Below are 20,955 nucleotides of genomic sequence, written 5' to 3'. Positions count from 1 at the left end.
GCCTCCTTAGGGGCAGGATGGCTTTAGGCTGGAGGCTAGAAGTCAAGGAGGGCTTGCAGCAATGTCGGCTGTCTCAGCAATTGTTCTGAGAATGCATTTCATTGGCTGACTTGATCACGTGCCAATTTTTTTTGTTTGTTTGTTTGTTTTGTTTTTTAAGACAGAGTTTTGCTCTTGTTGCCCAGGCTAGAGTGCAATGGCGTGATCTTGGCTTACTGTAACCTCTGCTTCCTGGGTTCAAATGATTCTCCTGCCTCAGCCTCCTGAGTAGCTAGGGTTACAGGCATGTGCCATCACGCCCAGCTAATTTTTGTATTTTTAGTAGAGATGGGGTTTCACCATGTTGGCCAGGCTGGTCTCAAACTCCTGACCTCAGGTGATCCACCTGCCTCAGCTTCCCAAAGTTCTGGGATCACAGGTGTGAGCCACCGCACCTGGCCACGTGCCTATTCTTGAGCCAATCACTGTGACCAGAAGGACTGCAGTATTCTGATTGGCCAAGATGAGTCCCTACCCACTTCTAGATATTGTCATTTAGGGACTGGAAATGAGGGCAGGTTGGCCTCTGCTGAAGAAAAATCAGGGAAGGGTGAATTATGATATGGGAGGGCAGTGATTCCCTCATGCAAATTTTCCTCGGCAGAAACTGCTTGTCTTGTTCACTAGAATTTAGCCAAATAAATAATGGTTGAATGAATGAATAGGGAATAAGCTGCTTCCCGGCAGCGTGGTGTAGTGAACACTAGGCCGGGAGTCAGGAGGCCACTGGGACAGCTCACAGTCCTGCTGGATTCCCAGGCCTCAGTCTGCTCGCTTGGGAAATGGGCAGCAAGGCTAACGCTGGCCTTCAAGGTGTGTTGGCGGATGACATTCTGGCTGCCTGAGCACTCCTGAGCTGCAGGCACTCCTTTGCTGTGAGTGGTTGCTATTGGCTGTGATTGTCATTCATCTTTAACAAAGGGAGAAAGAACGGGGAGTACTGGATAGTCTTCAGGAAAGGTCTTTGGGGGAAATGTTTTAGAGCTAAGGAAGGCTTGAATTTGGATCCAGCCTTCACCCTCCACCCCTACTCGCTGTGTGACCTGAGGCACATCACCCCACCTCTCTGAATCTTTTTCCTCATCTGTAAACTGGCAATCATATTTGTCTTTAAGGGCTAGATGGAGGATGAAGTGAGAAATTCCGTTTCAGTCCCGTCCTGGAACACAGAGAGCACTCAGTGTCAGCTGTTTTTATCATCAGCAGTATTACATCCCCTGTGGCCTCAAGGTGATGGATTGCTGCCTCAACGAGGCTTTGAAAGAATTTAATTTTGGCCAAGTCACTTTTTGGTCCACGGTTCCTACTAACCTCTGTCTGGCAGGTTCTGGTCTCTGTGGAATCTGAGTGAGGTGCTGGGTAGCGGGTGTGCCTTGTGTTGACACTGGCACTGGCTGGGGCCTGGCTGTCTGGTCAATGCTGCCTTTCAGGATGGTGGGCAAGGCAAGGTTTGTGCACTCCTGGAAAATGGTCCCCCCTGGGCCTTCTCCACCCTCAGGAGAAAACATCCCTTTTCAGGAAACCCAGGTAAAGGTGACATGTGGCCTTCTTTCCAGCTCTCAGGACTGAAAGATGAATGATTGAAGGGGGGCCGTTGGCCAGCTCAGCTTGGTCAAGGTAGTTGCCTTGGTCACTGGCCCGGCTCTAGCCACTCCACTAAGCCCTCAACCTTCCTCTCAGGAAAGGAGCAGAGCTGGCCTAACCTCTCTTCTGGGTTTGGAGAGGAGGGAGAGGAGGAGTAGGAAGAGAAAGAGGAATGTGTGCAGAAGGAAAGGATTCTTTGCCAGACCTCTGGTCGGGATGTACAAAAATCAGCTTTACAAGGAATGAAAAGGCAGGAACACAATCAGTTAAGACTGTGTGTGTGTGTGTGTGAGAGAGAGAGAGAGAGAGAGCGAGAGAGCGAGTGAGCGCACTGAATAACTTAATTGATGGGTTGCTAAAGCATTCTAAACAAGCTTTTTTTTTTTTTTTTTGAGACAGAGTCTTGCTCTGTTGTCCAGGCTGGAGTGCAGTGGCGCAGTCAGCTCACTGCACCTCCACCTTCCGGATTCAAGCAATTCTCCTGCCTCAGCCTCCCTAGTAGCTGGGATTACAGGCACCCACCACGCTGCCTAGCTAGTTTTTGTATTTTTAGTAGAGATGGGGTTTTACCGTGTGGGTCAGGCGGGCTCCCAACTCCTGACTTCAGGTGATCCCCCCTCCCCGACCTCCCAAAGTGCTGGGATTACAATCGTGAGCCACTGTACCTGGCCTAAACAAACTGTCAAAATTGAGTTTAGGGGAGAAGACCCCACAGAGTTAGAGCCACGTGAGCTGGTAAATCCTAGGACAAGGAGTGGCTCTGGAAAATGGCCCATCATGAAATTTCCTTCCCTGAACTGGGCTCCTGGGCCCGATACGGGAGGCATCCCAGACTCTGGCGTGCAAGGAACGTGGATGGAGGAAGAATGTGGCCACCAAGAGTGTGCATACCTGGGCATGGGACTGCCTTAGTTCCAAGCCCACTCTGCCGCCTCATTCCTCGGGTACTCTGCCTCCGGTGGGTCTCCTCATCTGTCTGTGAGATACTGATAGCACCATATTGTGGGGTGGTCCAGGAGATAAATGCACTAACACATATAAGCAGCACAGACTAGTACTGCATAACAAATGACATATTATTATCACTACATGGGATCCTGGGGACTTTGCAGCTCAGTTGATGAAAGAAATACTGATCTAAACTGAGAATGAGTATACAGAAAGCAAATGTGCAGAGAATTTGCCTGCTTGCTCCACTCCTCAGTATTTTTTTTATTATTTTTTTGAGACGGAGTCTCACTGTGTCACCCAGGCTGGAGTGCAGTGGCGTGATCTCGGCTCACTCTAGTCTCCGCCTCCTGGTTTCAAGTGATTCTCCTGCCTCAGCCTCCCGAGTAGTTAGGACTACAGGCGTGCACCATCACGCCCGGCTAATTTTTTGTATTTTTAGTAGAGACGAAGTTTCACCATGTTGGCCAGGCTGGTCTCAGACTCCTGACCTCAAGCAGTCCACCCACCTCGGCCTCCCAAAGTGCTGGGATAGCAGGCATGAGCCACCATGCCTGTTGCTTCCTTCCAGAAGGCTCCTTGGTGGGGTTAGGTGCCCTCTCCCTCACCCCATCATAAGCATGCTGTCTCGTCACTCTCAGTAGAGGGCTGTGAGAGGGTCGCTCTGTGTCTGTATTGTGGGCGCCCTGTGCAGGGCTGGCCCAGTAGTGCTCTGTTAAGTGTCTGTTGGCATCTGGTCTTAGAGGCTTCTAAGTGGTGGAGATTATAGGGAGACCTTGTACGGTGGCTTAAAGTTTGGAGAATTTTGACGTTAGAGGATCCAGATGCAAATTCTGGTGCCACTCCCGTAGTTCCAATCACATTTCCCCTCTAAACCTGGACATGCACATCCATCTGTGGAATGGGGGAAACCTCAAGCCTCAGGTCCCTGTGATGACAGGAATGAATGCACATTGTCGTCCATGGGCGCTAGATGTGCAGGAATAACTTGGCCAGCCGGAATTCCGGGTGTAGTCAGGTTCCAGAGTTGTTGTGGAAGGCAAGGGTGGAGCATGATCAATATTATCGTTAGGACGGCGCTGTGGTGGAGACTAAGCTCTGATGTGTTCATTCAGTCCAGAGGAGCTCGTTTTCCCTGTGCTTTGCAATAGATTGCTGGTTAAGGTCTCCAGATGAGCAGCGGGCTTTTAGGGGCCTTTTTTTTTTCCCCCCCGAGATGGCATCTCACTCTGTCACCCAGGCTGGAGTGCAGTGCTGCGATCTCAGCTCACTGCAGCCTCCACCTCCCAGGTTCAAGCAGTTCTCCTGCCTCAGCCTCCTGAGTAGCTGAGATTACAGGCATGTGCCACCATGCTTGGCTAATTTTTGTACTTTTTAGTAAAGACGGGGTTTCGTCTTGTTGGCCAGGCTGGTCTCGAATTCCTGACCTCAGCTGATCCGCCTACCTTGGCCTCCCAAAGTGCTGGGATTACAGGCATGAGCCACCGCACCTGGCTAGGGGCCATTTTGTAGGGAAATGTGTTTGTGTGTGTGTGTGATTTCTTTCTTTCTTATTTATTTATTTATTTATTTTGAGACAGAGTTTTGCTTCGTTGTCCAGTCTGGGGTTCAGTGGTGCCATCTTGGCTCACTGCAACCTCTGCTTCCCGGGTTCAAGCAATTCTTGTGCCTCAGCCTCCTGAGTAGCTGTGATTATAGGCGCCTGCTACCACGCCCAGCTGATTTTTTGTATTTTAGTAGAAACGAGGTTTCACCATCTTGCCTAGGCTGGTCTCAAACTCCTGAGCTCAGGCAATCCGCATGTCTCGGCCTCCCAAAGTGCTAGGATTACAGGCATGAGCCACTGTGCCTGGCTGTTTTTTTTTTTCTGTCACCCAGGCTGGAGTGCAGTGGCAAGATCTCAGCTCACTGCAGCCTCCGTCTCCTGGGCTCAAGCGATCCTCCCACCTCAGCCTCTCAAGCAGCTGGGACTACAGGTTCATGCCATCACGCCCGGCTAGTTTTTGCATTTTTTTTTTTTTGTAGAGGCGGGATTTCGCTCTGTTGCCTGGGCTATTCTTAAACTCACGGACTCAAGCAAGCCACCCGCCTCGGCTTCCCAAATGCTGGGATTATAGGCCTGAGCCACTGCGCCCAGCCGTGTGTACTTGTTCAACACCAGAACCCCACGCAGCACAGTGGGTGAGGTGCCTGCTGCAGCATTCCCCACTGACGCCGCTGCACGACCCGTGGGGAGCTGTGGGTCCTCACCTCCCATTTCCCAGACGCCAGCTCCTGTGTGCAATGGGGTGGGATTGCCTGCTCCATTTATGTGGTTATTTCTCTCTCTTTTGAATTGTGGTAAAATATACAGAACATCATATTTACCATTTTGGCCAATTGTAAATGTAAATTTAATGGCATTAAATCATTCACAAGTGTGTAGCCATCACCACTGTCTACACCTCAAAGTTTTTATCCTCTACAAAAACTCTGTACCCACTAAACAATAATTCCCCGTTTCCCCTTTCTAACCCCTGGAAACCTCTATTCTACTTTGCACTTCTATGATTTCAGCTACTCTGGCTACTTCAGGTGAGTGGAATTATACAATATGTATTATTTTGTGTCTGGCTTATTTCACTTTACATAATGTTTTCAGGATTCATCCGTGTAGCTTGTGTCAGAATTGCCTTCCTTTTGATTCCTTTTTCTGGTGTAATATTTTAGTGTGTGGATATACCACATTTTGTTTATGCATTCATCTCTTTTTTTTTTTTTTTTTTGAGGTGGAGTCTCACTCTGTTATCCAGGCTGGAGTGCAGTGGTGTGATACCAGCTCACTACATCCCCTGCCTCCTGGGTTCAAGTGATTCTACTGCCTCAGCCTCCTGAGTAGCTGGCATTACAGGCGCACACCACCAAACCCGGCTAATTTTTGTGTTTTTAGTGAGATGAGGTTTCACCATGTTGGCCAGGCTGGTCTTGAACTCCTGACTGACCTCAAGTGATCTGCCTGCCTCGGCCTCCCAAATATTCTTTCATCTATTGATGAACACTTGAGTTGTTTCCACACTTTGGCTACTGCGAGTACATAAATATCTCCTTGAGTCCCTGCTTTGAGCTTTTTTGGGGTGTATACCTATGAGCAGAATTGCTAGGTCCTAGGGTATGTCTATGTTTAACCTTTTGAGAAACTGGCAAACTGTTTTCCACGCTGGCTGCACCATTTTACATTCCCACCAACAATGCACAAGGCTTCTAACTTCTCCAGTCCTCACCAGCACTTGTTATTTTCCATGTTTTAAAATTATAGCCATCTTAGTGTGTGTGGAGTTTTCTTACCCTCTTATTCCTCAGATAAGGGAGACTTGTTTTGTCTAGGTGACGTGCATCTACGAAACAGTTCCACTGTAATGGTGGGCACTTCCTCAGACTGCCTTTTCATTCTACTGTTAATACATATGAAATGTTGCAAATAAACACGTCAAACATTCCTATTAAAAATTTGAACAAATTTTAGGCCAGGCACAGTGGCGTACACCTGTAATCCCAGCACTTTGGGAGGCAGAGATGGGCAGATCACTTGAAGCCAGGAGTTCTAGACCAGCCCAGCCAATATACTAAAACCCTGTCTCTACTAAAAACACAAAATTTAGCCAGGTGTGGTGGTACACACCTGTAGTTCCAGTTCTCAGGAGGCTGAGGCAGGAGAATTAGCTTGAACCTGGAAGGTGGAGGCTGCAGTAAACAGTGATTGTGCCACTGCACTTCAGCCTGGGCGATAGAGTGAGACTCTATCTCAAAAAACAACAAAAAACATATTTTAAAACAGATTAAATTTTTTTTTTCTTTCGGGATGGAGTCTCAGTCTGTCATCCAGGCTGGAGTGCAATGGCGTGGTCTCTGCTCACTGCAACCTCCGCCTCCCAGGTTCAAGCGATTCTCCTGCCTCAGCGTCCCCAGTAGCTGGGACTACAGGCGCACGCCACCACACCCAGCTAATTTTGCAAATGGGGTTTCACTGTGTTGGCCAGGCTGGTCTCGAACTCTTGACCTTGTGATCTCCCTGCCTTGGCCTCCCAAAGTGCTGGGATTACAGGTGTGAGCCACTGTGCCCGGCCTAGATTTTAAATTTTAAACAGAGTGAAAGTACCCTTTGAATGCCTCCCTGTTTCTGGCCCCTCCCCAGCCTGCTGTCAGGCAGTATCTCTCTTGAGTTTTCCATGCGTTCACAGACGCTTGTGAACATGTATGAAGGCGTAGTTTTCCATTTTTTTATGCAAAAGTATTGTGCCATTTTTATTGTTCAGTGACTTGGGGTTTTTTTGTTGTTGTTTTTTACTGACCAAATCAACAGTCTTTCCATGTTGGTATTTGTAGAACTGTCTCATTCTTGTATTTTTGTTTATTCCATAGTGTTGTGGGGTGTATTGTACTTACTATTAAGTACAGAAATGATGTGTGGCACTGGCTATTGTTAAGAACAATGTACGTCCCGATGCAGCATCTGGACATCCGGCCTCTGTTTTCACACTCGTGCAGGGCTCCGGGCTCACGTCCAGAGGTCAGTTTCCTGCTGAGCATGCCTTGTTGACCTCCTGTATTGCCTCTTTGCAGGCCAAGAATAAGGAGACGGGTACTTTGGCTGCGGCCAAAGTCATTGAAACCAAGAGTGAGGAGGAGCTGGAGGACTACATCGTGGAGATTGAGATCCTGGCCACCTGTGACCACCCCTACATCGTGAAGCTCCTGGGAGCCTACTATCACGACGGGAAGCTGTGGGTGAGGCTGCCGCCCCACCTGCCCCGGCTCAGCCCCCATGGCCTGGTGCTCTGGAGCTAGCCTGGTCCTGAACTCTTCAGCTTTTTCTCAGCATCTGCTTTGAGGGCAAGGGCTAGGGCAAGGAGATGGTGAAGTAGGGAGCTCCTGGCCACCTGCTCTCCCCTTCCTGTGGTGCCTCCCCCTTGGGAGTAGCACCAGTGATTTGGAGCAGAAAGCTCTACTGCCTGGCCTCGAATCCCAGCCCTGCTGTTTACGAGCTCAATAATCCTAACCAAGTTCCTGACCTCTCCATACCTTAGTTTCTCCACCTGTAAGGTGGGGCTAATAATAGTACCTAGCTCATAGAGCGATTACTGCGATGAAGTGAGTTAATTTATGATATGTGCTTGGAAGAGTGCTGGGCACATGTAAGAGCCCAGGAAGTGTTGGCTGTTTTATTATTTGTCACAGTAGCACTTCTTCTGCTACTGCTACAGCTGCTACATGGAGATCCTTCTCGATGGCTGTACTAAAGAAGGGAGCTCGACCAGCCTGGGCAACATGGTGAAACTGCATCTCTACTAAAAATACAAAAATTAGCTGGGCATGGTCGCATGTGCCTGTAGTCCCAGCTATTTGGGAAGCTGAGGCAGGAGGATCGCTTGAACCCCAGAGGTGGAGGTTGCAGTGAGTTGAGATAGCACCACTGCACTCCAGCCTGGGCGACAGAGCGAGAATCTGTTTCAAAAAAAAAAAAAGAAAGAAAAAAAAGGGGGGGCTCTTTACCAGTCCCCTATTCTCCATCAGCATCCTCACCCTTTGATGAGCAGTGTGGATGCAGCTTCAAGCCCTGTCTTCCAAACTCAGCAACACCCCTCAACTTCTTCTTTTTTTTTTTTTTAGACGGAGTCTCGCTCTGTTGCCCAGGCTGGAATGCAGTGGTGTGATCTTGGCTCACTGCAAGCTCCGCCTCCTGGGTTCAAGTGATTCTCCTGCCTCAGCTTCCTGAGTAGCTGGGATTATAGGCATGCGCCACCACGCCCAGCTAATTTTTGTATTTTTAGTAGAGACGGGGTTTTGCCATGTTGGCCAGGCTGGTCTTGAACTCCTGACCTCAGGTGATCTGCCAGCCTCACTCAGCCTCCCAAAGTGCTGGGATTGCAGGTGTGAGCCACCATGCCCAGCCCTCTTCATTTTTTCGAATTCTTCCAAAGAAATCTATCTTCTGACTGTGCCCTTCTCTATTGTTGGGCATTTAGGCTGTTTCCTTTTCTTTCTTTCTTTCTTTCTTTTTTTTTTTTTTGCTGTTATATACAACTCTGTGATGGACACTTTTGGATTTGTTTTGTGTTCTTGTTTGAGAGTTTTCTTATGAGATTTTTTTGTTTTTGTTTTTGAGATGGAGTCTCACTTTGTTGCCCAGGCTGGAGTGCAGTGGCGTGATCTTAGCTGACTGCAACCTCCACCTCTCAGGTTCAAGCAATTCTCCTGCCTCAGCCTCCTGAGCAGCTGGGACTACAGGTACCCACCCCCATGCCCGGCTGATTTTTATATTTTTAGTAGAGACGAGGTTTCACCATCTTGGTCAGGCTCTTCTCGAACTCCTGACCTCAGGAGATTCACCCGCCTCAGCTGTCCGAAGTGCTGGGATTACAGGCATGAGGCACTGTGCCTGGTGAGAATTTTTAAGATTCTTAAGTGTCTATTGACAAACTGGCCTCACAGAGCCACTTTTGATATTAACCAAAGGAGATCTCCCATTGACCCACCCACCCACTTTCCTATCCATTCATCTTCCTCTGTGTGCATACAGCGTTTGTTGGACTGCTGACTCTGTACTCATTAAGAAAAATATCTATTATTTTTCTATTCCTGTTATTGATTGTGGCTGGATACCAGGTTCATAACTTTCCCAGGTCCAAAGATACTACTCATAATAGCTAGCATTTATTGAGAGTTTACTGTGTGCTGGGCCTTTTGCTGTGAGTTTCACTTGCATTATGTGGTTTAATCTTCATTCTGTGAGGTTGTTGCTTTTTATCACATCTTACAAGAGAAAATGAGAAACAAAAAAGCTATGTGAGCTGCTCCCCAGGCCATACAGCTAGCAAGTGGCAGAGCTGGAAAACCAGATAGAGCCAAACACAGTTTGTAAGTAGATTGTGACCGTCATGCTGTTATTTAAATAAATACAGTAAACTTTTCTGTCCCTAAGTTGTCACTTTAGGCTGGTGCTTTCTCCTCCAGGCCCACTGCTGTGGCCAAGACCATTTCTTACCCTTCTCTTTTGTAGCTGCCCTGACAGCCTGCATTTGTTACTTTGTAGAAGGCACTACCTCCTCCAATTTGCCATTTAGACGTTATGAGATCAAAGAAGGTGGCCCTGGAGCTGGGTAGATAAAGAGGGGGAAAGGATGGCAGACAGGAGAGACAGCATGGGCAGCGGTGTGGAGGCATGACAGGTTCAGCACGTTTGGGAGATGGCTAGTCTAGGGCCAGGGCAGCAGGTGGTGAAAGATAAGGGTGGTAAAGTAATTGGGGGCCATGTTGTAGAAGGCCCCACATGCCAAAGTGAAGACTTTGCCCTCAATCTTTTGCTGCAGTGGTTCTCAAAGTACAACCCTTGGATCAGCACATCAGCCTCAGCTGGAGCTTTGTTAGACATGCAGGTTATCAGACCCCTCCTGAGGCCCATTGAGTCAGTAACTTTGAGGTGAGGCCCAGCAACTGGCGTTTTAAGGTAGGGCCCAGCAATCGAAGTGACTCTGATGCGCGTTTAAGCTTGAGAATTACTGTTTTCAGTAATGGAGACCTAGTGGTACTTTTCTGCAGGGGAGAGGCATATTCTGTGTTATAGAAAGAAGTCCGGTTTGAGAGGACAAGAGAAAAACTTGAGGCAGTTTGAGAAGTGGTAAGAATAGACTAGGCCAGGAGCCCAAGGATGTGATGTGGAACATCATCTGGTCAAGGGAGGCTTCAGAGGAAGGGACATTTGAATGGGGTCTTGCAGGATGCATAGGAGTCCTCTGGGGGAGATAAGAGAGGGAAGAGCAGTCAAAGTAGAGGGACCAGCAAATGGGCAGAAGTGTAGAAGGGAGAAGTCCAGAAATACAGGTTGAAGGATGCACCAACCCTTTGATATTTCCTTCTGTGTGATGGTTCTCAGGCCCATCTTGTGACCAGGCCTGGGCTTCTGTGTGGCTCTAGGAGCCAACTTTTCCATGTTGATATCTTTGACAAAACCAGTTCTGAACCTGGGGTCTGCTCTCAGGGACTTTGGGATGAGAAACTGGCTGTTCCCCAAGTGTCTTGAGTGCCTTCTGTAGCCATGGCTGGCAGGGACAGACTTTCCCCCGAGTGGGGTGGAGGTCATTCACCACCCCACCCCATATGCAATTTGACAAGATTAGCTCATTTTTGTTCAGAATTTGTAATCATGGCAAAATCCATCTGTACTTCCTTATCACTACTTCCACTTTTGAATATCAAGTGGTGCAAGTTGGAGAAAAACAAGTGAAAATGCTCTAGACCAGTAGAACTATAATGTGAGCCACATGCATCATTTTTCTTTTCTTCCCTCCCCTCCCCTCCCCTCCCCTCCCCTCCCTTCCCTTCCCTTCCCTTTTCTTTTCTTTTCTGATGGAGTTTTGCTCCTGTTGCCCAGGCTGGAGTGCAATGGCGCAATCTCGGCTCACCACAACCTCCACCTCCTGTGTTCAAGCGATTCTTCTGTCTTAGCCTCCCGAGTAGCTGGGATTACAGGCATGTGCCACCACGCCTGGCTAATTTTGTATTTTTAGTAGAGACAGGGTTTCTCCATGTTGGTCAGGCTGGTCTTGAACTCCCAATCTCAGTTGGTCTGCTTGCCTTGGCTTCCCAAAGTGCTGGGATTCAGGTATGAGTCACTGCGCCCGGCCTACGTGTATCATTTTATATTTCTAACAGCCACATCCAAAAGAGCAAAAAGAAACAGATGAAATTAGTTTCAATAATATAATTTATTTAACCCAGTATGTAAAAATATGATCGTTTTGACATGTGATCCATATAAACAGTTATTGAGCTATTTTACTTTTTTCATTCTAAGTCTTCAAATCCAGTGTGTATTTTACACTTTTAGCGCATCTCAATTCAGGAGCTAAATTTTCATCAGAAATCCTTGATCTGTGTTTAGATGTCTTATAGTCGGGAAAGGTAGATTCACACACCCAAATTGTTCCAATATTCTTTTTTTTTTTTTTTTTTTTTTTAAGACGGAGTCTCGCTCTGTCGCCCGGGCTGGAGTGCAGTGGCCGGATCTCAGCTCACTGCAAGCTCCGCCTCCCAGGTTCACGCCATTCTCCTGCCTCAGCCTCCCGAGTGGCTGGGACTACAGGTGCCCGCCGCCTCGCCCGGCTAGTTTTTTGTATTTTTAGTAGAGACGGGGTTTCACCGTGTTAGCCAGGATAGTCTCGATCTCCTGACCTCGTGATCCACCCGTCTCGGCCTCCCAAAGTGCTGGGATTACAGGCTTGAGCCACCGCACCCGGCCTCCAATATTCTTAAACGTTTCCCAGTAACTGAACCAAGTCTCAGTTTTCAAATTTAAATGAATTAGAAGAGAATGGAATAATACATTTAGGTCTCTACCCTTGCCACATTTCGAACACTCAGTAGCACGTGTGTTAGTGCCTCCTGTATTGGACGGCATAGACAGTGAAACTCTAGATGACAGCCAGGGCCCAAAATGAGTGACTGCAAGAAGGCCTGGGCTGACCTGGTGAATGTCCTCTGCTCATAACTACCCCCATCCTCCACCCCCAGCCCTGAGCCAGATTTTGGCCTCTGGGCAAATCTTTCAAGGGCGAGGTGGGGAGCGGTGGTCTCTTTTCCACCGTGTATTACAGGAGCGAGAGTGAGTTCTTTGGGAAGAAAAGCTCTGGGTCTGGCATTTGGCCCATTTCTGAATGTACATATCTCCACTATGGTCAGTTTCAAGCTGCCAACTCGATGTCGCTAACAGAGTTGGGAAGGCCCCTGGCCTCACGGAGCTCAAAGTCTAGTGGCAGAAACAGATGGTGTGAAAGCCAGTGAAGAAGTAGATGAGAGGACTTGGGCAACTGACAAGTGAGTGGAACAAAACTTAGTGGGGAGATGCAGTAGGCATTCCTGGGTGGGGTCAGGAGCAGGTGCTGTAAACACGATGGACAGAGAAAGCCTCTCTCATGAGGTGACATTTTAGCTGAGAGCCAAAAGACCAAGTGGAGGCAGACCTCCAAATGTGTGGGGGCAGAAAGTGCCAGGTAGAGGGAATCGGAAGTGCACAGGCCCTGAGGCAGGAGCCTGCAGAGGACCCCACAGAAGGTGTTGCGGCTGGCGCGTGGTGGAGGGAGAGCGGCAGAGTAGCGTGAACGGAGGCTAGACTGTCCTTGGCACATGCTGCTGAGAAGCTGCTAAGTGGAAAGCCCCGTTGTAGGGCTGGGGATTCATCAGTGAGCAAGGGGAGACGCTCCTCATCCTCATGGAGCCCCCAGTCTACATGCGGGAGACAGCTAACAGCTCCTGAACACAGAACTCCAGCAGTGATCAGGATGGATATAAAATCGGGAAGTAGGCTGGGCATGGTGACTCACGCCTGTAATCCTAGCACTTTGGGAGGCCAAGATGGGTGGATCACCTGAGGTCAGGAATTCAAGACCAGCCTGGCCAACATGGTGAAACCCCGTCTCTACTAACAATACAAAAATTAGCCAGGCGTGGTGGCGGGCGCCTGTAGTCCCAGCTACTTGGGAGGCTGAGGCAGGAGAATTGCTGGAACCCAGGAGGCGGAGGTTACAGTAAGCTGAGATCTCACCACTACACACCAGCCTGGGTAACAGAGTGAGACTCTGCCTCAAAAAAACAAAAAGCAAAAAAACCAAAAACAAAATTGGGAGGTGTGGTCCAGGGACAGGACAAGCCACTTTGGTTGTGGGCCAGGGGATGCCCCTCTGAGGAGGTGGTGTTTGAGAGGGAGTGGTCGAGGGAAGATCAGGAAAACTACGAGCGTGAAGGCCCAGAGGCCAGAGCATGCCTACTGCCTTCAGAGACATTGAGGGAGCCAGGGTGGGGCGGTAGGAGCCGAGGTCAGGGGTGGAGTTGTGACCTCACTGTAGGTGTTGGGAAACCTCCGGGGTTGTTGAGCCGGGTACCCTGCCCTCCCCGCAGCCATTAATGGGATCAGTCTCTGACTCTGTTCTCCTCTTCCCTGCCACGTGGTGGAGGAACTGGGTCCAGTCCTGGTTCTTGGCACTAACTGGGATTTTAGCTCATCTCTGAGTGTCTGTTTCTTTATCTCTGAAACGGGGACCATGATGATAAAACCCTGCCTGTAGCACTGAAGGATTAAGGGGGAAGGTTGGATGCAGGCAGCAGTGTCTGGTGCAGAGTGGGTGCGTGGGAAATGCCACTGTCCCTGTCTCCCCTCTCCCCCAGCTCTGTCTTCTCATTCTCACTACCCCCTCTGAGTCCTCCGTTTCCTGCAGCCCCTTCTCTTCTGGCTTCTCCACCTTTGACCTGGTGAGCTTTTCTGAGGCTTTGCCGTCATCATGTCACCCCCAAATGATAAGAAAAGGGATGTCAGGGTGAGGGTGGGTGAGGACATCAGCTGAGAGTGAGGAAGGCGCCCCCACCCGCCCTGGAGACCCAGCACAGGTCAAGTTCAAAAGGCCCTCTATCCCAGGCTTCCCCTGGTCAGACGCTTTTTTCAGCAGGTTTATCTGCCCAGGCATCTGTCTCACTGCTGACTACCGAGGCAATTAGTCCTTTGCTTGGCATTGAAGGCCCTGGAGCCTTGGAGTCTTCCTGGATGTTTCCTGTGAATGGAAACTTGCTGTTCTCGCCGCTGAATATCAGCAATAACAGTGTGCTTTATGAGACCCTCTTGGGGCCAGGCATAATGGCGTGGGCCTGTAATCTCAGCATTTTGGGAGACTGAGGCAGGAGGATCATTTGAGCCCAGGAGTTTGAGACCAGCCTGGGCAGCACAGGGATACCCCCTCTCTACAAAAAATGAAAAATTAGCTGGATGTGGTGGTGTGCACCTGTGGTCCCAGCTGCTCTAGAGGTTGAGCCTGGGAGGTGGAGGCTGCAGTGAGCCGTGATCACACCACTGCACTCAGCCTGGGCAACAGAGCGAGATCCTGTTTAGAAAAAAAACAGGCTGGGCACGGTGGCTCACGCCTGTAATCCCAGCACTTTGGGAGGCCGAGGCGGGCAGATCATGAGGTCAGGAGATTGAGACTATCCTGGCTAACATGGTGAAACCCCGTCTCTACTAAAAATACAAAAAAATTAGCTGGGTGTGGTGACAGGCACCTGTAGTCCCAGCTACTCAGGAGGCTGAGGCAGGCGAATGCTGTGAACTCGGGAGGCGGAGCTTGCAGTGAGCTGAGATTGCACCACTGCACTCCAGGCTTGGTGACAGAGTGAGACTCTGTCTCAGGAAAAAAAAAAAGAAAGAAAAGAAAAGAAAAAAAATAGGGCTTCATAGGGCTGTGTCTTTCAGACTCATTCATTCTCCTCTCTACCTCCTGAATAGTTTATATATATATTAAGGTGACTCACTTTTCAGAAACTGAATATATTTATTTAAAAAGAAACCTTCGTCTTCCTCCCTAAATGGAAAACTAGGACCCACTTGCCATAAACAGAAATAAAAGAAAATGAACGGATTCCATTGAGTAATAGCCTGATCCTTTTGCCTGCCAAAGCCTTCAGCCTGGGCACAGCCCTCCCGGGAGAGTGTCAGGATGGGGCTGTGTAGTGTGTCAGTGCCAGCTAGATGTGGAAGGGTGAGAGGAAACTGAGGAGGACTACTTTCGGCCTTGGTCCCGTGTGGAGCCCCCAAATTCACCTCCTGATCTTAGGGCCTCTACTGGGGGACATGCCCCAAGATGGGGCCATTTGGGCCAGGCCCCATGAGGTCATGCTTGCTTGGGGAAGGTCTTCTTGGGGATGAGGTGATGAGGGTCAGGGTGACTTATCCAGGATCAGTCGGCGGGGGACAGAGTCTGGTCTCGGACCCACCCCTCCTGATCCTGAGGCCAGTGGTCTTGCCCCCACTGGCTTAGTTCTCGACTTTCACTGTCTACACCTGGGCCACAGTGTTTTCAGCTGCAGAATCCTCTTCTGTTGGAATAAATGTAGAAGTCCTTGTGGGCCACAGAGAAAACAGCACAGAGATGCTGCCTCAGTTGGGGTACCAGGCCTCCTCCCAGTCCCCGCTCCTGCAGTGGCCCCCAGAGCAGCTCCTGACATTTTGGGCTCTGGTCTGTCCCGGGATTCCTCAGCCTTGGCACTGTGGACATTCTGGGTGGGAAGATTCTTAGCGGTGGGGCTGTCTTGTGCTTTGCAGGTTGTGCAGCATCCCTGGCCTCCACCTACTAGGTGCCAGTACCATCTTCCACCGTAGTTGGTACAATCAAAAGTCTCTCCAGATGTTGCCGAATGTTCCCTGGGGGATAAGGTCACCCTGGTTGAGAAGCACTGCTCCCTACCACTCACAGCCTCTTGCTGTTGGGTGTGGCAACGTGTCTACCACGCCAGACAGGCTATGAGCCATGGCCCCCGACCTATGTGTATGAACCCTTAGAGCAAGGTCATCAACTGGGCCAGATCAGGGCTGCAGGCACTATTTTGTTTAGTGTGCATGATGTTTTTAGAAATTTGTTGCTAACATTTTGTCAGATTCCACGTAAAATCCTGGCCTCTGACTTTCCTTGAACGATCTGGAGATGTTTCTGCATGGTAGCAGCTGCCTGGGGCTGAACAGCCACTGCCCGTCAGGCAGATGTGCCCTCCAGTTAGCCTCAGACCTCACCACTCCCTAACGTGCCCCAATACTGAGGCTGAGGGCTGTTTGTCATTGGTGTGTGCCATGCACTATTTTTCTTGTTGTAAAATTAAAAGGAAATGAAATGTTTCTCACCCCATGTCTCCATCAAAACTGAGGAAAGTAGGTAATGAAGAGTTCTGGAAAAGTGTGTTAGAAGACCTTTTTTTTCCTATAGGCAGCCTGTAGTACACTTATAAGTTAGCTACCCTGGAGGGCATTTAACTAGGACTCCTGGCCTGGGGAGTCCAAAAATAGGCTAACGAGGGGCCTGTGAACTTCTGAACATGTACGTCAAGACGTGTATGTGTGTGTTTGGGAGGTGATGGTTGCGGAGGTGAGAGGCAGGGGCCCAGAAATGGTGCCAGATCTTCGCTTTGGAAAATGCAAAGGTAGGCCGGGTGCAGTGGCTCACACCTGTAATCCCAGCACTTTGGGAGGCTGAGGCGGGTGGATCACGAGATCAGGTGTTCGAGACCAGCCTGGCCAATATGATGAAACCCCGTCTCTACTAAAAATACAAAAATGAGCCGGGTGTGGTGGCAGCCGCCTATAATCCCAACTACTCGGGAGGCTGAGGCAGAATTGCTTGAACCCGGGAGGCGGAGGTTGCAGTGAGCCAAAGATCGTGCCATTGCACTACAGCCTGGGTGACAGAGTGAGACTCTGACTCAATTAAAAAAAAAAGAAAAGAAAAACGCAAAGGTCAGCCTCTGGAGCCTGTAGGTTTGCAATCCCTCTCCTGCCTGCCACTTACCATGAGACCAGAGCCAGTTCCTTCTGTCGTTGTGCCTCAGTTTTCTCAACTGTAAAATGGGGATCTTCACAGTAGTGCCTGCAGGAATAATTGAGCTAATAGTTGTTTACAAATAGAAAAGGTCTACAACAGGGCTGGGCACACAGAAAGGCTTCGGTAAGTATCAGCTGTCACCTTCATCGTGCCTCTCCTTCGCTTTCTGTTCTCTTTGGTCCCTGGCACGGGGCGTGGCATGAAATCTGTCCATGGTAGATGTGCATTGGTAAGACGAAAGGAGACAGGACGTGCCTGCCCTTGGTGGGGCAGGGGTCTGTTGAGAGCAGCCAAAGTCCCTTTAGGGTGACCCAGCCCCAGAACGCTCCCTAAGACTTCCTGATGAGGAAGTTGGCTGGCACCGTGGTTACCCTCCCTGAAGGAGTGACTGTGGGGCTTTCTCAGTGTGACTTCTTGCCTCAAACTGAGCATTCTGCAAAGAGGAAGTACTGGTCCCACGATCAAGAACAGGGCATGGACGGGATGGGCCTGCTGTCCACATGTGTCCCCACATGACCACACATTGCTGGCCAGGGTTTCTGTGGCTTGTCGTCCTGGGCTCAGAGGCCAACCCTTGGTCACCAACAGAGATTGCATATCTGACCTCAAAACAGCCAAAACTGTAAAGAGAATGTGACACCCAGAAGTAGCTAACAGTGCTGTGTATTTTAGAAAGTTGCTCAGCATGGCAGAGGGGATTCAGGGCTGGAGTCAGGAGACGTGAGTTCTTATTTCTTTCTTCCTTTCTTTCTTTTTTGAGATGTTGTTTTGCTCTTGTTGCCTGGCTGGAGTACAGTGGCGCGATCTCGGCTCACTGCAACCTCTGCCTCCCAGGTTCAAGCGATTCTCCTGTCTCAGCCTCCTGAGTAGCTGGCATTACAGGCCTGTACCACCACACCTGGCTAATTTTTGTATTTTTAGCATAGATGGGGTTTCGCCATATTGGCCAGGCTGTTCTTGAACTCCTGACCTCAGGTGATCCACCCTCCTCAGCCTCCCAAAGTGCTGGGATTACAGGCATGAGCCACCGCACCCAGCCCAGGAGACCTGGGTTCTGCCTGGACCTGGGACCAACTAGCTGTGTGACCCGAGGCAAGCACCGTCCCTTTCCTCGGCCCTGTTTCCTAATTCATAGCTCTAGGGGCGTGGAAGGGGGGATCCCAAGGAGGTCTTTCAACAGAGTCTGCCCATTTTATCCCATCCCTTGTACCCCTGCAGTTCTGAAGTCTGGATCTGTGGTTACCTGGCCCGGGGCAGCCCTTTTTGGCAGTTTTGGGTGCCAGGACCCTTTCCATGGGCTGTGGGGACCTGGTCCTCCTGGGGCTCCCCGGCACTCACCAACCCCTGCCCTCTGCCTGTATTGGGCCTTTGGGGCACCTGGTTGTTGGGGCGCGCGCACACACACGCACACACACGCACACACACAGGAGTACTTTGTAAAGCACTTTAAAGTCTGCACAGGCTCTGCAGCTCTGGAGCTGGGTGTATTATTACTGTATCGACATGCCCATTTTACAGAGGGGATACCCTAAGGCTCAGGGAGGAAAGTGGGGGAGGAGACTGGCAGCTCCTTGGCCCAGAGGGTGAATCAGGAGACAGAGGGTGGTGACAAAAGGAAGGAGGCAGCAACATGATGACATGGATAGTTGGCCTCGTCAGGAATGTTTTCTGTGCTAGGCCTGTGCCGGGTGGGCTCTTTCTTGACTATCTCACCAAATCCTCACAGTTCTGTGGGACTGAGTTTTGTTTGTTTGCTTCTCTCTTGCTCTGTCACCCAGGCTGGAGTGGAGTGGCATGATCTCAGCTCACTGCAACCTCTGCCTCCCAGGCTCAAGCAGTCCTCCCTCCTTAGCCTCCCAAGTAGCTGGGATTACAAGCATGTGCCACCACGCCCAGCCAATTTTTGTATTTTTTGTATAGACACGGCTGGTCTCCAACTCCTGGACTCAAGCGATTTGCCTGCCTCAGCCTCCCAAAGTGCTGGGATTATAGGTGTGAGCCACCATGCCTGGCCCGAGATTGAGATGTTGTCACCCCCATTTTACAGATGTGAAGACCAAGGGTTAGAAAGGTAGAGTGAAGTGGCTTGTCCCATGTGTCATAGCCAGGCTCCAGCCCAGGTCTGCCTAGCTCCCAAGCCTTCTCTCCTGCCCCCTGCAGTGCCCCTCTCTGGGCATCACTGGGAACAGTTCAAAGGACACAGTCTGTGACCCCCACCCTTCCGCTTGAGGAGCCATTGTCTGGCAGAATGTTTTTGGCAGGGTTTGGTGGTGAGGAGGCCTGTGCCAGGGGACCTGTCCAGCTGCTTCCTTGGGCAGTGACCCTGTGGGTGCGGCTGGTGGCCCAGAGCAGATGGAGCTGTGAAGCAGCAGGTGGATAACTGAGGGCTTTGCTGGGATCCTGCTGTTGGAACAGCCGGCCTGGGCTGTCTGTGTCATATACATAGGAGCAAGGGTGATTGTCATTCCGGGGTTTGCCCACCATGTCACCAAGCATCTCCATGTGGCCCTTCCTGTCAGGTCAGTGCACCGTCTGACTGTGTCCTTCCCCTGCGGCAGTACTCTCCGGGCACCTCCCAGCCCTGCTTCCCTCCGCCCCGACCCTGTCACTCACACCCTCATTCCTTCAGTTGATCATGCACAGAGTGGGATTGGAATCTGGCTGCACCCTGTCCTGCTGTGTGGCCCCGGACACGCCTCTTCGTGCCTCTGAGCTCCAGGCTCCTCAGCTGGACATTGGGGATGATGGTGCTGGCCACCACAGTGTGTCCCAGGTTGGAAACCCAGCTGGCAGACAGTAGCAGTGTAGGAGGGTCCCAAACCTGCTTGTGGCTTTCACGATGTGACTCCAAGTCAGGCATCTTAACTAGCAGGACAGGCGTGTCGCTTATAGTCCATATCAGCCAACAGATGTGTCAACCACGCCCATAGGCTACGCGGACTGCAGGTGTGAAACGATCGCATGTATATTGGTTTTCATCCACAGTTCCCGGCTCATAACTCCCATAGCCCTTGTTACAATGTTTTGTTATCATGGTGGGTGAGTTAGGCCTTAGGAGCAGGCCTCAGGAAACAGTCTCTCTCTCTCTCTCTGACCTTCTCCTGTCATCTGTCACCTGCCTAAGGCAGGACTCTAATCCAATTGTGGGTCAAGTGACTGATTCCAGAGGGGTCTTAGAGGAAGGAATGCCACACAGAGAGGCCAAGAAAAGTCCGAGACTGGATGCGGTGGCTCACGCCTGTAATCCCAACACTTTGGGAGGCTGAGGCGGGTGGATCACGAGGTCAGAAGTTCGAGACCACCCTGGCCAATATGGTGAAACCCCATCTCTACTAAAAATACAAAAAAATTAGCCAGGCATGGTGGCATGTGCCTGTAGTCCCAGCTACTTGGGAGGCTGAAGTAGGAGAATGGCTTGAACCCAGAAAGTGGAGGTTGCAGTGAGCCGAGATGGCACCACTGCCCTCCAGCCTGGACAACAGAGCAAGACTCTGTCTCAAAAAAAAAAAAGTCTGAGCAACAGGGCTTGTTGGGTTTAGACTGTGTGCTTTTTTCCAATCACATCTCTATATACGGTTATCAGTCATGCCTGTGTAATGAAAGCTCCATAAAATCCCAAGAGGATAGGGTTCAGGGAGCCTCTGGACAGCTGACCAAGTGGAGCTTCCTGGAGGGTGGTGTACCCGGGGAGGGCGTGGAAACCCTGTGCCCCTTCCCCCAGCCTCACCATCCACATCCCTTTATCTGTATCCTTTGTAATATCTTCTATAATGAATCAGTAAACATAAGTAAATGTTTCTGTGAGTTCTGTGAGCTGGTTCCAGCAAGTTTACCAAACTCAAAGCAGGGGTCTTGGGAACCCCAACTGGAAGCCAGTGTCTCAGAAGGTCCAGAGGCCTGGACTTGCAACTGGTATGTGGGGTGGAGGGGCGCAGTCTTGAGGCCTGAGCCCTCGGCCTGTGAGATCTGATGCTGTCTCCCAGCAGATAGTGTCGGAATT

The 20,955-nt window shown here is 50.3% G+C and overlaps 1 protein-coding gene across 2 annotated transcripts in view; it reads left to right on the top strand.

Annotated features, from left to right (window-relative positions):
* Window positions 1-20,955, top strand: part of STK10 (serine/threonine kinase 10) — a 152,374-nt gene that overhangs the window by 24,505 nt on the left and 106,914 nt on the right. Inside the window, exon 2 of one of the 2 annotated variants that reach the window (XM_025388215.1) lies at window positions 7,171-7,335. In XM_025388215.1, the coding sequence (XP_025244000.1) occupies window positions 7,171-7,335 (165 nt within the window). The remainder of the gene's footprint in view (window positions 1-7,170; window positions 7,336-20,955) is intronic. The other variant, XM_025388216.1, reaches the window with a different exon arrangement.

This window comes from Theropithecus gelada, chromosome 6 (assembly GCF_003255815.1).
Source record: "Theropithecus gelada isolate Dixy chromosome 6, Tgel_1.0, whole genome shotgun sequence".
NCBI lineage: Eukaryota > Metazoa > Chordata > Mammalia > Primates > Cercopithecidae > Theropithecus > Theropithecus gelada.
Note: the sequence above shows the minus strand (reverse complement) of the source record. Positions and strands in the feature narration are given on the sequence as shown.